Source organism: Chiroxiphia lanceolata, chromosome 16 (genome assembly GCF_009829145.1).
Source record: "Chiroxiphia lanceolata isolate bChiLan1 chromosome 16, bChiLan1.pri, whole genome shotgun sequence".
NCBI classification, from domain to species: Eukaryota; Metazoa; Chordata; class Aves; order Passeriformes; family Pipridae; genus Chiroxiphia; species Chiroxiphia lanceolata.
This window is the reverse complement of record NC_045652.1, coordinates 11,037,711-11,051,356: the sequence shown is the minus strand read 5'-3', so window position 1 is coordinate 11,051,356 and position 13,646 is coordinate 11,037,711. Positions and strand designations below refer to the sequence as shown.

Below are 13,646 nucleotides of genomic sequence, written 5' to 3'. Positions count from 1 at the left end.
TATTTAATGAATCTTTAGTTCCTAACTAATGACTAACAGCTCTGATTCAAGCAAAGGATTTTTTTTTTTTTAAATCTATCAACCTCTGTACCTTGAAAGGGGAAGATCCAAGATATTCCCTACTTTGGGAAGCCTTCTAATTTGAGCCTTCTAATTTTTGGAAAGGGCTCAGGACTCCAGACTAGAGATTCCGTGAAACACTGCATGCTTTACAAATTATCTGATTTCTCTTGTAAAATGGGCACTTTTTTACTGAAGCAGCTATTTCAGATTTCCCTGATGCTGTCAAAGTCTCTCACTTCTTTGAAAGATAATATGAAAAAACCATTTAATTCTCTGTTTATGGCACTGCTTTGTTTTTATTGAATTTCTTTGGAATTGGTTGACTTAATCTGCAAATGAGATTTTTTTTCTTCACACTGGTTATCTAACAGGGGTTTCACTTGATCTCCTTGGGAAAAACACATCCTTAACTGCAAAAGCACGTGTACTAGGTTGTATGACAGCATGTACCTTTAAAGGAAACTCTAGAAGATACAACTGGCATTTGCAATAAAAACATTAAGTAACCATAACCAAACATCTGCTACTATACCTGACCTGAAGGCGGGTAACTACAAAATTTAAGGCTCCAAAGACAGACAGTTAATAAATAGGTAGTAAAAATATTTGTATATAATAAAATATATCAACTTGATACAGCCTTTGCCTGGAATCATGGAATTGTTTAGGTTGGAAAAGACCTTTAAGATCATTGAGACCAACTGTTCCCCCAGCACTGCCAAGGCCACCACTAAACCATGTCTCTCATCACCACATCTACATCTTTTAAATCCCTCTGGGGACACTGGCTCCAACCACTGCCCTGGGCAGCCTGTTCCAAGGTTTGACAACCCTTTTGAGGAAGAAATTTTTCTTAATATGTACACTCCCACCCAACTGGGTACCATCTACAAGCTTACTGAGGGTGCACCAAATCCCCTCATCCAGATTGTTGATAAAGACATTAAACAGAACTGGAATGGATTGTCACTGTCTGTCTGGGAATAATTCTGCTGTGGGATTCCTGTGTATCTCTTTCCTTTGACTTCTTCCTTCATCACATGGGGAACCAGCAGGTCCAAAAAGTCAGTAACATAATTTGGGCAGTTTGCTAAAATCAAGTGCCTTGACACTTCGGCTAAACTTGTCCAGATGAACCAAAGCTGCTTCTCTGCTGCTCAGTCCTCTGAGATCTGGGAGACAGTTTGCTGCATGTATTTATGAAAGAGGAGTATCTCGCTTTTACCACCAAGTGTTGTAATGAAGTCAAGTGGAAAAGTGCCATTTGCCGTATAATAAAAACCCTCCATTGTTCATAGCACTGAACACCTAATAATAAAACCTTAAATTTCAGGCTGTTTAAACCAGTTACTTATGTAATAGAACACGGTGTAATTTTCCATTTAGAATTTCGATACTGTAATAAGAAAGCAATCAAGGCATAAACAAAACACACTTTAAATAGAGCTGCAGGTAGTATTTCCATAATGACTGTCCTTAAAAATTGAAGCTATTTCTCTTTTTTTTCCCAGCCTCGAATTCTTTCTACTTAGCTCAGTCATTTAATTAAAAGAAAAATCAACTTAAAACAGATGAAAGACTGTCTGAAACCAATTGCAGCTATTAGCAAAGAAGAAAAAATACTACTGTAATCCACTGTTAACACTCGGGTAGGTTAAATTAAAGCCATTTCTCATCCTCCTTTCAGGAGGAGATTGTGGATCTGCAGAGCATGTGCTGTAAACCTGCAGGCAATAGGGGTGTTTTTCTTGATTATCCATCTTGAGGATCTGGAAGTTCACCGTTTCCCAAGCATCTGCCAAAAACCGCTTGGTTTTACCAGCCTCATCAGCATTCATGGCATGTGATGGGAACCCTCCTGCTCACCCATCCTTTGTAGAAGGCATAAAATAACTCGGAGCTGTCCATCAGGTTTGTGCACAGCATTAAACCATGGGGATTAACAAGGGATAAACAATCATGTTATTACCACCACGGGCAGTTGATGGAAGAGTTCATGTCACTGCAGCAGGATGGGGATGGCTCCTCCAAAATCCTGCTGGGTTGCTGAGGTAAGTTCGTACTGCCTCCCTGCAAGTGTTATCCCCAGGGCTCTGGGATCACACCAGCCAGGACTGGGTCCTGAAAAATGTGCTTTTAAGTCAAGACTCAACACTCTCAGAAGTGGCAGGTGAGGAACTCGTTCTTCATGGCAGAGGGGAAGGAGGAGCCCGGCCTCAGCCTGGTCCCTGGATAGAAACGGGAGAGACTCGCTAAGGCTGGATCCTGTATGAAGCAGTTTGCTGACACCAGGATCCAAGTTTGGCTCGTTCCCCCTCCACTTCCAGCTGAACAAGTGCTAGTGACAGACCGTTTTTCCAGGCCCCTCCGCAGACAGGAGGCCGGTGGCCATCGCTCTCACCCACCCAGGCACAGAACCACAGAATTACGGGATATCCTGCGTTGGAAGGGACCCACAATCATCATCAAAGTCCAGCTCCTGGCCCTGCCCAGGACAACCCCAAGAATCATTCGGAGCGTTCAGAGTGGAATGAGGAGAAAACCACGGGTTTTTATGAGGAGGAATCGGTTTATTTCGCAGAAGCTGACGAAGCCCTGAATGCAAGGACACGAATCCCCCCCAGCCCGACCCTCCCGCTGGGGCCCGGCCCAACATGGCGGGCGGCGTCGGTGGCGTCTCCATGGCGACGCGCCCATCGCTGCGGTTGCCATGGCCACGGGGACGCCGCGACCATGGCGGGCGGCCCCGCCCCGGTCACGTGGCCGCTCGATGCGCTCGGCTCCCCCCGGCGGCGGGACGGACCGACGGACCGGGGCAGGGACCGAGGGACCGCAGGACCGTCCGTGCCAAACCCCCACCCAACACCGGCGACATGTCCACCGCCATGAACTTCAGCGCCAAGAGCTTCACGCCGCGGCCGCCGGACAAGGGCGCCTTCCCGCTGGATCACTTCGGTGCGGTACCGCGGCCGGGCGGCCCCGCGCCGGGCCTGCCTCCCCCCGCCCGTGCCGCGGGCCCGGTGGGTGTCACGGCCCCGGTGGGTGTCACGGCCCCTCGCTGTGTGTTACAGGGGAGTGCAGCGCCTTCAAGGAGCAGTTCATGGAGTGTCTCCGGCACAGCGGCTACGAGAGCGCGGCCTGCCGGGAGCGCGCCATGGCCTACCTGGAGTGCCGCATGGACAGGCGAGTGTGCCCCCGACACCGGCCCTGCCCCATCCCCGGCGGCCCCGGGACACGCTGGGGACCTGGCGGCCAGCCCGGTGGTCCCCGGGGCGAGGATCCCTTTGCGGGCGCGGGAGGGGAAGGCAGCCCGCAGTCACACAGGGGGGTGTCCTTGAAGGTGCCCCGTGTGGCATCAGCATCACTTGGCTCGTGTTTCCGTGTTATCCAGCCCGTGCGGTGGGATAACAGCGGGACTCGGGCAGCTTCCATCCTGCACAACCGCATTCCTCGATGTGAAGCTTATTTTTTTTCCCAGCTAGTTACGAGTTAAACTTTTAATTTGCACGTACTTTGCTCTCCTCCTGCCTGGCCTTCCTAATCAGCTCTGAGTGTGTCTTTAGGACCCCAAATAGGTATTTGTATAACTTAACCATGAAGTATCAGAGCCAGTGGTATTTCTTTGTGTATACTAATGCAACTGAGTCTTAATTAATGCTGAGATCAAAATACATCCTCGTATAATTCAATTATATAATATATATTTCCACATAATATAGATATATTCAAATATATAATACATATTTGAGTATATAATACATATTTGAGTATATAATACATATTTGAGTATATAATACATATTTGAGTATATAATACATATTTGAGTATATAATACATATTCGAGTATATAATACATATCCGAGTATATAATATATTTTCCTATATAATACATCCTAGTGTAATTCAGGTATAGTTCAAGCAGAAGTACTTTGGCCTGTTAGCCCCTTAGAAATATGTTTCAAGCAGGCAAGTTAAAAGTTCAACTTGTTCCTCAGGTAAAGTGAAAAAAGTGTTGGTGTTTGGTTTTCCAGGGATGTTTCCATTCTTGCATTGCTTTGCAGTGCTTCCTGTACAACGGTGAGTCAGGGAACTCTGGGAAGTAAACGAATTTCCCTGTATTTAAGGAAAATACACTTTCATGGGCTGGTGTCAAGGAGGGCTGCAAATCAAAAGCTTGTTTGAAAATCACTGCAGCAAAGGATAGTGGCAATTAAAAGTGGTAATTCACTGTCATAAATGGCACAGGTAGAATTTTAGAGAGCTCTTATGCAGTCTGTTAGTTAAAGTTAAACCAAGAGTCAGGTCAGTTTCTGAGGAAACTCTTACTCAGTATCCAAAATCAGGAAACAACACATTTATTTGGAAAACCACTGTTAAGGAGGAAAAAAAAAGATCCCAGAATGTTGCCTTCCGAAAACTGAAATTTCTGAGATCTTGCCAAGCAGCAATAACTCTCTATAGATGTCTTGGGTTTCTTTAGGGTGAATGATACTAAATGAAGTAAAGAATGCTGCTGTTCTTTTGTTTATAGACTGTGTTCTCTAAAAAGCTTTTTGTTTTCTTCTTTTTAACTTAGGCAGCTTATGGCTAATGAACCACTGGAAAAATTGGGATTTAAAGACCTGATAAATGAGAAATCAGAAGAAAAACCTGAAAAGTTGTGATGAAGACAGACAACTTTGCTCCTCATGTATGGAATGCATAACTCTAAATGTAGTACATATTGTACCTTCTATTCATATTGCAGTAGGAAATGTTTCCTAAAGGAACATTTTTTCCAGAGTTTAATTTTCCTAAAATTTTTTTTTTAAATGAGCAAAAGTACTGCCTTTGTCTGCTTTGCTCAAGTATTTCTTAACTTCTTTCTTTTAATTTCTCTAGAGGGAAAACAGTTACTGCCTGAAGTGTTCTCCATGTCTCTGTAAGAACAGTGAAGTCTTATTTTAAAAGGACAAAACTCCCAAACCAAACAACCCTTTATTGTGTAGATCTTGAACTACTGATTAATCTTGTGTGGGCAGTACTAATATGCTCACAGGAGTTGCTTGTTAGGTGGAAATAAAGCTGTTGTGGTACTTGCAAATTGCTTTTCATTAAATACTGGTATTAGTGCCTATCTTTGGAGTGATCTCCTTCTCACCCTGCTAGGGAAGACACTTGGGGTGGGTGGTTTTTTTCAGTCTTAAAATCTTCCATCATTGTCAGGAGAGTATATCTGGTTCCAGACACCAGTCAGGTAGTGATTCTGCTTTTAGTTACCATGCCAGCAGTGTTCACCTAACTTCATTTCATCATTTAACTGGGAATCTTTCATTCTGAATACGTTCACTTATCCAAATAGAGCTGCCATATGTTTTGGGGTTTTAATATCTTAATGGTGAAATCAGTGTGGAGACAGAAATGGTGTTTATTTGTGCTCTAAGTTACCAAATATACATAATGTGATTGGACAATTTTATTCTTTCAAAATCAAATGTTTTATATTAAAAACCAGGGTAGATCAGGAGTTAGCTGTCTAAGAAATCCAATGTTTCTTCCAACACGTGTAGCTGCAGCCCATACGTAGAGAAGGCCATGCAGCAGGTGAGAAATCAGCTCTGAGTGTGTCTTTAAGATCCCTGATATGTGTTTGTATAATTTAACCATGAATTACCAAAGCCATTCTCTTGCATGTAGTAATGCAATTGAGTCTTTCTTAATTAATGTTGAGTTCAGGCAGAAATAGTTTGGCCTGTTAGCCCCTTAGAAATGTGTTTCAAGCAGGCAATAAATTTGTAAATCCTTTGGATGTATTTTCTACTGTATTTTCTGCCCTGTCACCCCTGCTTCTTTTGTTTTTGTTTTTAACCCAGTGACTCATTTCTCTGCCTATCTGGTTCTTGAACGTTAAGCTTTAGGGTCAGGGCCTGCAGACAGTGATACAAACAGTGATCTGTTTGTCAAGGCAGTTCTCCAACACTTTCCTCTTTATTTGCTCTCCTCTCTTTGATATATCTCCCCTTCCCTGCTGTCTGCTTTTGCTTCTGCTTCTCTCCACTGTGCATCTGCTCATACTGAGCTCCAAGAAAGGGTGGAAGAACATTTTCTGCTTTTCATATTGGTCATTGGAGCTGAGATTTAAATTGTTGCTTAGGTCTAATCTGATGGAACAGAGTGCACATAGCTCAGAGCAGGTTCCTGTTTGAAAAGAACATTTGCCTGCTGCTGCATATTTTTATTCTACTTCATTCTACTGTTCAAATTATACCCTTTGGTGAGATTAGTACATTTATAGAAAAGAAAGCAGAGATTGTATTTCTGCAACAGATATTAAAAGACTTTATATTAAACCACTGAACAAGAGCTTTCTTTCAGTGATACCAAGTTAGAATTAAAATAATCTCCAGCATCTGCAGAAGAAAGAAATCGAATTTCATGCTTCTGTGCTCCTTGAATATTATAAGGTGAAGTGAATTCCTGGTAGGTGTGAAAGAACCCACCAGTGGTGGGGGAGTTATCTGGGCTGTTATCAATAGTAGTTTTATTTTTTGGGTGTTACTCTGCACTGTCATTTGGCCAGACAATTCCTTCAAGTGTTCAGTCCATGTTTTTCTGAGACATTGGTACCAGCTCTCTCCTCTACAATGTTCTAGAGTAAAAGGGGTAAAGTTTTTGAGGTGTTGAGTGGTTGCCACTCTAAAAGGGACCACGGGGGTGAGAGGTTTGCATCTTTCACCAACCCTAAGATCACATCCTCATCCTGTCCAGATCCACAGGCACCTTTCATCCTGCTTCCCAGCACTGTGAGTCAGCTGCACAGCCCTGTCCCCTCATGCCAGGGCAAGAAAAGAGCTGTGAGTGGATAGTTGAAAACTTGGGGAATTGGCAGAAGCACGTATTTCCTGTAAGCATTAGCTGGAGAAGAGAATATGTTCAGTGGAGCTGTAAGGTAAGCTCAGAGCTGGTGAGGGACATCAGACACTGAGATCTAATGCAACTGAGACGTGGTGGGAAAAAAAAGCCATTAATCAGTGCCAAACCTGGGTCAAACAGTTTTCCCAGCTTGCTCTATGGGACAAGCCCCTGCGACACCAGAGTCATCAGGGAGAATTCCCAGAATGCTCTTCAATTAACTCCTGCCAACATACAGATCATTAATTAAAGCCTCTCCATTTAAAACCTCTTTATTTTAGCTTTGTGATATCCAGGTGTGTGCTCCTTTAAAATGAAAGCCAAAGGAAAGCTGTAAATTCACAGCCATCTTTCCTGTGCCCATGCCAAGGAAGAACCTCTCCAGAAGCCTGTCACCAAGCTGGGAAAAAATCTGTATTCTGGAAACGCTGAGCTGAGGTGTGTGTGCTACAGGGGAGGCAGTTTGTCAGGGGCACTGCTTCCTTCGTGGAGCCGTTTGGAGTTGATGAGCTGCTCTGCTGCGGGAGTGGTCCCACGCAAGTGCATTAATCTTCCTGTGAGAAGCCTGCCGGGTGCTGCCTGAGCTGCTGAAAAGCTCCACCTGCTGACGGATCCCGCGAGCTGGAGACAGGCAAATGACTGGGAAATGAGGTTGGGCTGGGATTGATGCACGGACTGCCAGTCTGGATGTGCAGATGTGGAAGGGATAGCCCGAAGCGGGAGGAAGTGTTGACTGTGTTGGAGCCAAGATCTATTTGAGCTGTTACCGCAGCAATAGAATCAATAAGTGAGGGGGCTGTAAATTGTCTTTTCTGAAGCTTTCCTTCAGCAAAGCCTCATTCCCACCCTAAGGAGGCACTCTGCTGCTTGGGATCAGTCCCAGGGAGTCCCCGGAGGGCTCTGGAACAGCAGAGCTTTGCTGTTGGCACTGGGGAGAGCCTTGCCCATGCATTCCCCCTTTCTTTGCTCATATTAAAATCCACTCAACCACAAAGAGCTTAACCTTGATCACGGTAGTTATTTACAGAGGGAACATTGCTGCAAGCCAACCCTCGTTATGTCTTCCTGGGAGACCTTGAGCTCTAGGTGTATCTCTCCAAACAACTCCAGTGACCTGCAGAACAAGGAAGAAAGGGTTTAATAAACATTTCCAAAGCTCTGGGTGTGCTTTCACAGAAAATCCTACACAAAGAGAGCCTCCTGTGCTTGCTCTGGAAGTGGGCCATGGTCCAAAGTCCTTTGTGGGAGCACAATGAGCCCGTGCCTCTGTGCTGAGGAGGGATCTTTGCTCCATCTGCCACCTTGAATGGTGTACCTGGTGTAGCAGGAGGGTTGCATCTGTCAGCACCTGTGAAGTGAATATTTGGGGTTGTGCACAGTTAGAGGCAGGCAGTGGGTGTAGCTGCTGACCTTCACGTTTGGCCCTTTTCCAAGGCCTTCTCCCCAATTTGTCCTGCCTGCTTCAAATCCAAGGAGTTCCTTGTGGCTGGGCATTACACTTATGTTTAGTAGTCACCCACTTGGTTTCCTTTGGAGACCATGGAGTTGCTGGCCTTTGCTGATGATTAGTTGCCCTTTGGGGCAGCAATCAAAACAGCTTTCCCTTACTGCTGCTTTTGTGGTTTTGGCTTAACCAGCACTAACAGTGAGTGAGGGGTAACTAGAGTTAAAGCACCTCTTAAATTTCACCTTCTTGTCTCATTCCAAGCAGGCCTGGAGAGCACTGAGAGGCAACACTATTTTCACTGAGCCTCTGGAATGAAACGTATGTTGTGTGAGGTTATGAGAGAAGGAGCAGCCTGCTCCCATACAAAAAGTCTCTTTAGCATCACTTGTTGCTGTAGGCTCCCAAAGTGCCTTGGATGTTCTGGTTCCACTGGAGAGCAGTATTTTTCTACATTTCTCATCCGTAATTCCTGGGATGGGAATGATGCTTCTGCTAGAATGCAGGAGTGTGGTCATTTCTGGTAGCATATTCAGTGACCCCAGAGAACTCTGTTGCTGTTGTGCCTGGAGGAGATCCATTCTGGAAGAGATCCTTCTGCTAAATTGGTAATGTTGTGTAAAGCTTCAGGTTTCGCACAAAAATCAAAACTCTGACTCAGATTAATTAAAAACCTATTTGCAAGTGCACATGCAAGGGTCCATTTTCCCTTCCAGAGTATTTAAATGAAAATTAGATGTCTGATTAATCTTATTCTGGTTCCCCCTTTTTTTTTCTTCTCTTCCCTTAATGATCCTGCTGCTGTGAATAACTGGCAGTGTTGCATTTTTTTCAGGATGCAGCAGATTTTCTAGCTTACAAATTTCAAGACAAAATGCCTTCCTTCTGGAATGAAGGTGCCATATGGCTTGAAATGCATAATTGATCACTGCTCAAAATAGAAGCTTCATAGAAAGTCACCTAGAAGTCCAATGCATGTGTGCAGGGGACTTAATAGACCTCGATGCATTTTTTGTTTCCTGAGACTGATGATGATATAGGGACAGGTTTTTATGGCTCCTCTTAGAGGTTCTGATGGTTGTGCTCTCATTATTCCAGGAGATCTTGGGAGTTGCATTAGCAGGTGCATCAATCTTATGCTTGCTGATCCCTGCTGGGCTTGGCTGGATGAAAAACATCCCAGACAAGCCTGGCATTCACCATATAGCCCAACAAAGGCCACAGTTGTACCTGTGAGTGTAAAACAGTTCAGTTGATCAAATCTGGTGGCTGAATCCAGCCCTTGGTGCCCCATATTTCCCACCTCCAGTGGGATGCCTCCACAAGCAATCTGTCCCAGCTCCCACACAGAGTGAGGTAGGTTCCTACTGATGTGGGAGGGATGTTGGGGGTCCATCTGGCTGTTTGCCCTGCTTCCTGGTAATGAGCAACACCTTAGACCACCCAGTATTGTGGATGCTTTCTTGTTCTGGTCCTAATGAATTATGGCAAACTCTGATAGGAGCAGTGGTGGGAAGTTGCCTTGAAAAAGGAGAGCAGAGCAGGAAAGAAAGCAAGGAGACTACCCAGAATGATCCAGGCTTTTCAATTCACCTTGATTGGTTTAAAAAGCAGGCAGTGGAGGTGCTTCTGCAGCCCCTTTGGGCAACTGAGTCCTTTGTCTATTTTAGTAACCTTCAAGGAGTTGACAGCTCTGATTTCTGGAGGATTTCTAGTTTTCTCACTGCTAGCAAGTCCTGCTCAGCAAGAACCTGCTCACACACCCAGTTCTGCTCCTGCTTGCAGAGCTGCTAATCAAGGATAGCATGTGGGAAGGCAGCCACATGGGAGGGGGTGCTCTGCGAGGGAGTCAGGCCCAGTTTTGTTTGCTCAATTTACATTTCTCTGTTATTAAACCATGTTCTGGGTTTCAGCAGGGTTTGTAAGCACTGAATCTCTCCTTAGTGGACAAAGTAGGAGAATGATAGCACTACAGAATCTGGGACACCAGGATAGCCCTGAGGATTTGATGTGATGCTGTGTACTGCAGCCATCTGCTGCCAATCTCCCAAGGGCCTTTCCCCTCTGGGTTGCACTGGCAGCCCCAGGTAGCATGGCTGGATGGATGGTCCAAAGCATTTCATCACACTGAGGATGCCAGTTTTGGGGCAGGCAGACTCAAAGGGGAAAAGAAATCCTGCTGCCACTCAGGATTGCAGAGAAGCTGCGGATCAGATCAGTGCTGAGAAAATTGCTGGTAACTCAGGATGCCAAACCAGGCAGGAGCAAAGCCCCCCACTGATAAATGAGCCTGCACAGCCCCACGAACAAGCACCAAGCAGGAAGTCCCAGAGGTGTAATGAGGCTGGCTGCTCGCAACTCTGAGATTGCCTCCCTTGGCTTTTGCTCTTTAGTGTGGAGATGGGAGTTATGCTGTGCTGTAAACCCCTGGATTTAGCAGGTTGTCTTTAACCCCCCGTCCTCACCACCCATTGCTGTGGCCCAGCCCACAGAGAGCACACACTCCACAGTGTGCCTGTTGTTTGGCACATCTCTGTGCATGCTCAGAGTGGTTGCTAAGGCAGCATAAGTCTGTCCCCTTTCTCTGTGCCTTCAAATGTCTGTGTGATCTAGAGGTATAGGTGTGCTGTGTCCACGCAGCCCCATCCCAGAGCAGTATCCATATGGGAGAGCAGAGGCAATGCCACGGGTCAGGTGTTAACAGTCTGTGTGCACAGACATCAGTGTGAGTGGTACAGGAGAGTGGAGTGTGGGCTTCAGTTTAGTTCTCCTCCTCCCCAGACTGTGCTGCAGAGTCTGGTGGGAAAGAGGGACTGTACCCTGCCACCTACAATGACACAGCATGGAGGTGAACAACCTGACAGGAGATGCATCCTGACCTCTGTGTGAGAGATGCTTAGCATGTGCAAGGGCAGCACAGAGATGTTACAGGAACCAGGTCACTGCAGGGCTCTGGTGACAGGAGCTGTGTGAGTTCTGGTCAAAGGGACAGAGATACAGAGTTCACTGGCTGGTGAAAAAGAACCAGGTAGGTGAAAAATGAGAGCGTGTCTAGAACATCTACCTCCATCCTTCCAGCGTGCATGGCAGGAGACTTGCAGGTGTGGTGGTGCCAGCCAGAAGGACTCATTTGAACACAGAGATGTCTGGATTGATGGCTTTATTTCAGCTTATTTTAGCAAGTAATAGGCAGGGGGGTGATGTTTATCACTGAAACTGGAGCTGGCTGTACTTTAGATCACAGCTCTAATCGGTTAGACTGACTTGGACAGTAAATCACTTCAGCAGCACTAATAACACAGAGTGACAGGTGTACTAAACCCTCTATTGCAGCAATAACCTGGTCCTGCTGGTTCTTTCACTCGGGTTAGTGCTTCTGCTGTGGTTTGTTTATTAAAGCTCCTTCACAAAAGTCACCTGGGTGGCTGCTCTGACTCAGCCATTGAAATGGCTGTTCTCCTGCCATTCCCCAACCTGGCTTCGGCTCTTTTTATAGCCTGCTATAAAATTGTTTATTTTTGCACCTGTTTAGAAAGGCTTTTTGGCCACAGGGGTCTCATGATGTTGTTTTCATGGCTTCTGGAGCAGGGCTGCTCTGTTGTTGCTAGAAATAATTGCTGTTAATTAATTCTTTGCTGATTTTTCTTTGGCAAAGCATACTGAAATAAGCAGAGAAGTGAGCAGCATGCTCTGTATCTTGATGTTGTGGGAGCTTTTAGGAGGCATGCAGTGACATCCAAACAATCCCATCAGCAGCCAGAGGAAGAGTAGGACACAGTCCTCAACTTTCTATGGACAAAGTTAATTGGGGGGAGGCTGAATTACCATCTCCAGCTGTTTGGCAGCTTCCTTCAGGCCATAATTTTTAATCTCTTTCTAGAGAAAAACCACAGCCTTGTTTCCATCTAATGCTTTATTCAAATCACAGTTGAGCAACGTTACAGAAAATGATGTGGTCTCAGCTCTCTGAGCTGGACCAGCAGCTGAAGGCAGCAGCCTGTGGCAAGAGACTGATTGCTGGGGCCAATAACTGCACCATTTTCTTTTCTGTGCTCTTTTAAAATGGTTTGTTCTTTTTTTTCTGAGGGACTTTCACACCAGAAGTGAAGTGCTGGGCTTCAGCCCCTCTGACCTGTGGTCATTCATGCCTGTGTCATCTCCATCATTCTCTTTGCACTGGGCTCCTGGCAGGATCAGCCCCTGCTTCCCAGGAACCCAGAGCTGGCAGCAGCTGGCTGGGCCACTTCTGTCCCCACCCTGGAATGGGACATCATGCAGCCCTGTCTCTTGCTTGAATGTCTCCAAGCTGTTCCTGGAAGAATGAGCCATTTGAGCCAGGAAGAGATTAAATTATTGGAACTGAGCAAAAGCAATTTCCATGGTAAGTGCTTGTCCTGTGGTTGGCACATCGAACCTGTCCTGCCGTGCCTCTGACTCAGACTGAGTTGATGACGTCCTGCTCTGAATAATCACTTTGACTTTTCTTGGAGGAGCTGATACCCTGACATATGAGTGTCTTCACACATATGTTGGCTTTCTCCATACTGAGATTCCACAGGCCTAAATCTTTTAATTAGAATAAGTGGGGAATAATGCTCAAAGCAGTGGTCTACCAGTGACGTAGTTGAATTATTGATTTCATTGGCCTAATTTCATCTTTTCTGAGAGCATCAGGCCATAGAAATCAGCACAGCTCCAGACAGGTGCCTCGTAGCTGCCATGGAGCCAATTCCCTCAGCTACCCCCTCCATGTCATCTTTTACATCATATGAAATGGGTTTGGTACAACAGCAACATGACTGTTACAGAGCTGTTCTTCCTGTGTTGAGATTTCCCCATGTGCTGTGGAGCAGACATACAAATATCCAATATCTTCAAGCTATCAATTACCCCCTTACTCTCTCTCTCAGAGGTCTCTTGGCTCCCAACAACACTGTCTAAGCAATTAAGCAGCCCCTGCAACCACATACCAACTCCCAAACCAGCCCATTGCTGCAGTGAGCTGGTCAGAGGCAGGCAGAATGGAAGCTGAAAGGATATCCTGAGCACGTGACGGGCGGGTGATAGGAGAACTTTCCTTTTTGTTGGCAGTGGGGCTGTGAGAGATCAATGATCAGCTCTAGGGTGTTGTAGAAACCTAAACAAAAGGTGTTTAAAGAAATCAGCTGAGATTTTACTCTGAACCCTCTTCTTGTCCTCATTCTCCCCGTTTCTGCTGCCTTACAGAGGATCTCTGTGTGCTTGATGT

The 13,646-nt window shown here is 45.7% G+C and overlaps 1 protein-coding gene across 3 annotated transcripts; it reads left to right on the top strand.

Annotated features, from left to right (window-relative positions):
* Positions 1–2,826: 2,826 nt before the first annotated feature.
* On the top strand, positions 2,827–5,161 carry LOC116794900 (cytochrome c oxidase assembly protein COX19). 3 transcript variants are annotated; one of them, XM_032704088.1, is made up of 4 exons: positions 2,827–3,018; positions 3,135–3,246; positions 4,640–4,753; positions 4,945–5,161. In XM_032704088.1, exons 1-3 carry the CDS (start codon positions 2,937–2,939, stop codon positions 4,725–4,727), a joined length of 282 nt encoding a protein of 93 aa, XP_032559979.1. In that variant the 5' UTR covers positions 2,827–2,936; the 3' UTR covers positions 4,728–4,753; positions 4,945–5,161. The 3 variants fall into 3 exon arrangements, with proteins under 3 accessions (XP_032559979.1, XP_032559981.1, XP_032559978.1); XM_032704090.1 differs by adding an exon at positions 4,095–4,140 and having other exon boundaries at positions 4,640–5,161; XM_032704087.1 differs by having other exon boundaries at positions 4,640–5,161.
* The last annotated feature ends 8,485 nt before the right edge of the window (positions 5,162–13,646 follow it).

Bases quoted from the DNA above. Each gene is read 5' to 3' on its own strand.
- LOC116794900 (XM_032704088.1), top strand. From the start codon at position 2,937: ATGTCCACCGCCATGAACTTCAGCGCCAAGAGCTTCACGCCGCGGCCG. The intron at 3,019-3,134 runs GTGCGGTACCGC...TGTGTGTTACAG, and splicing joins CTTCCCGCTGGATCACTTCG to GGGAGTGCAGCGCCTTCAAG. The intron at 3,247-4,639 runs GCGAGTGTGCCC...TTTTTAACTTAG, and splicing joins CTGGAGTGCCGCATGGACAG to GCAGCTTATGGCTAATGAAC.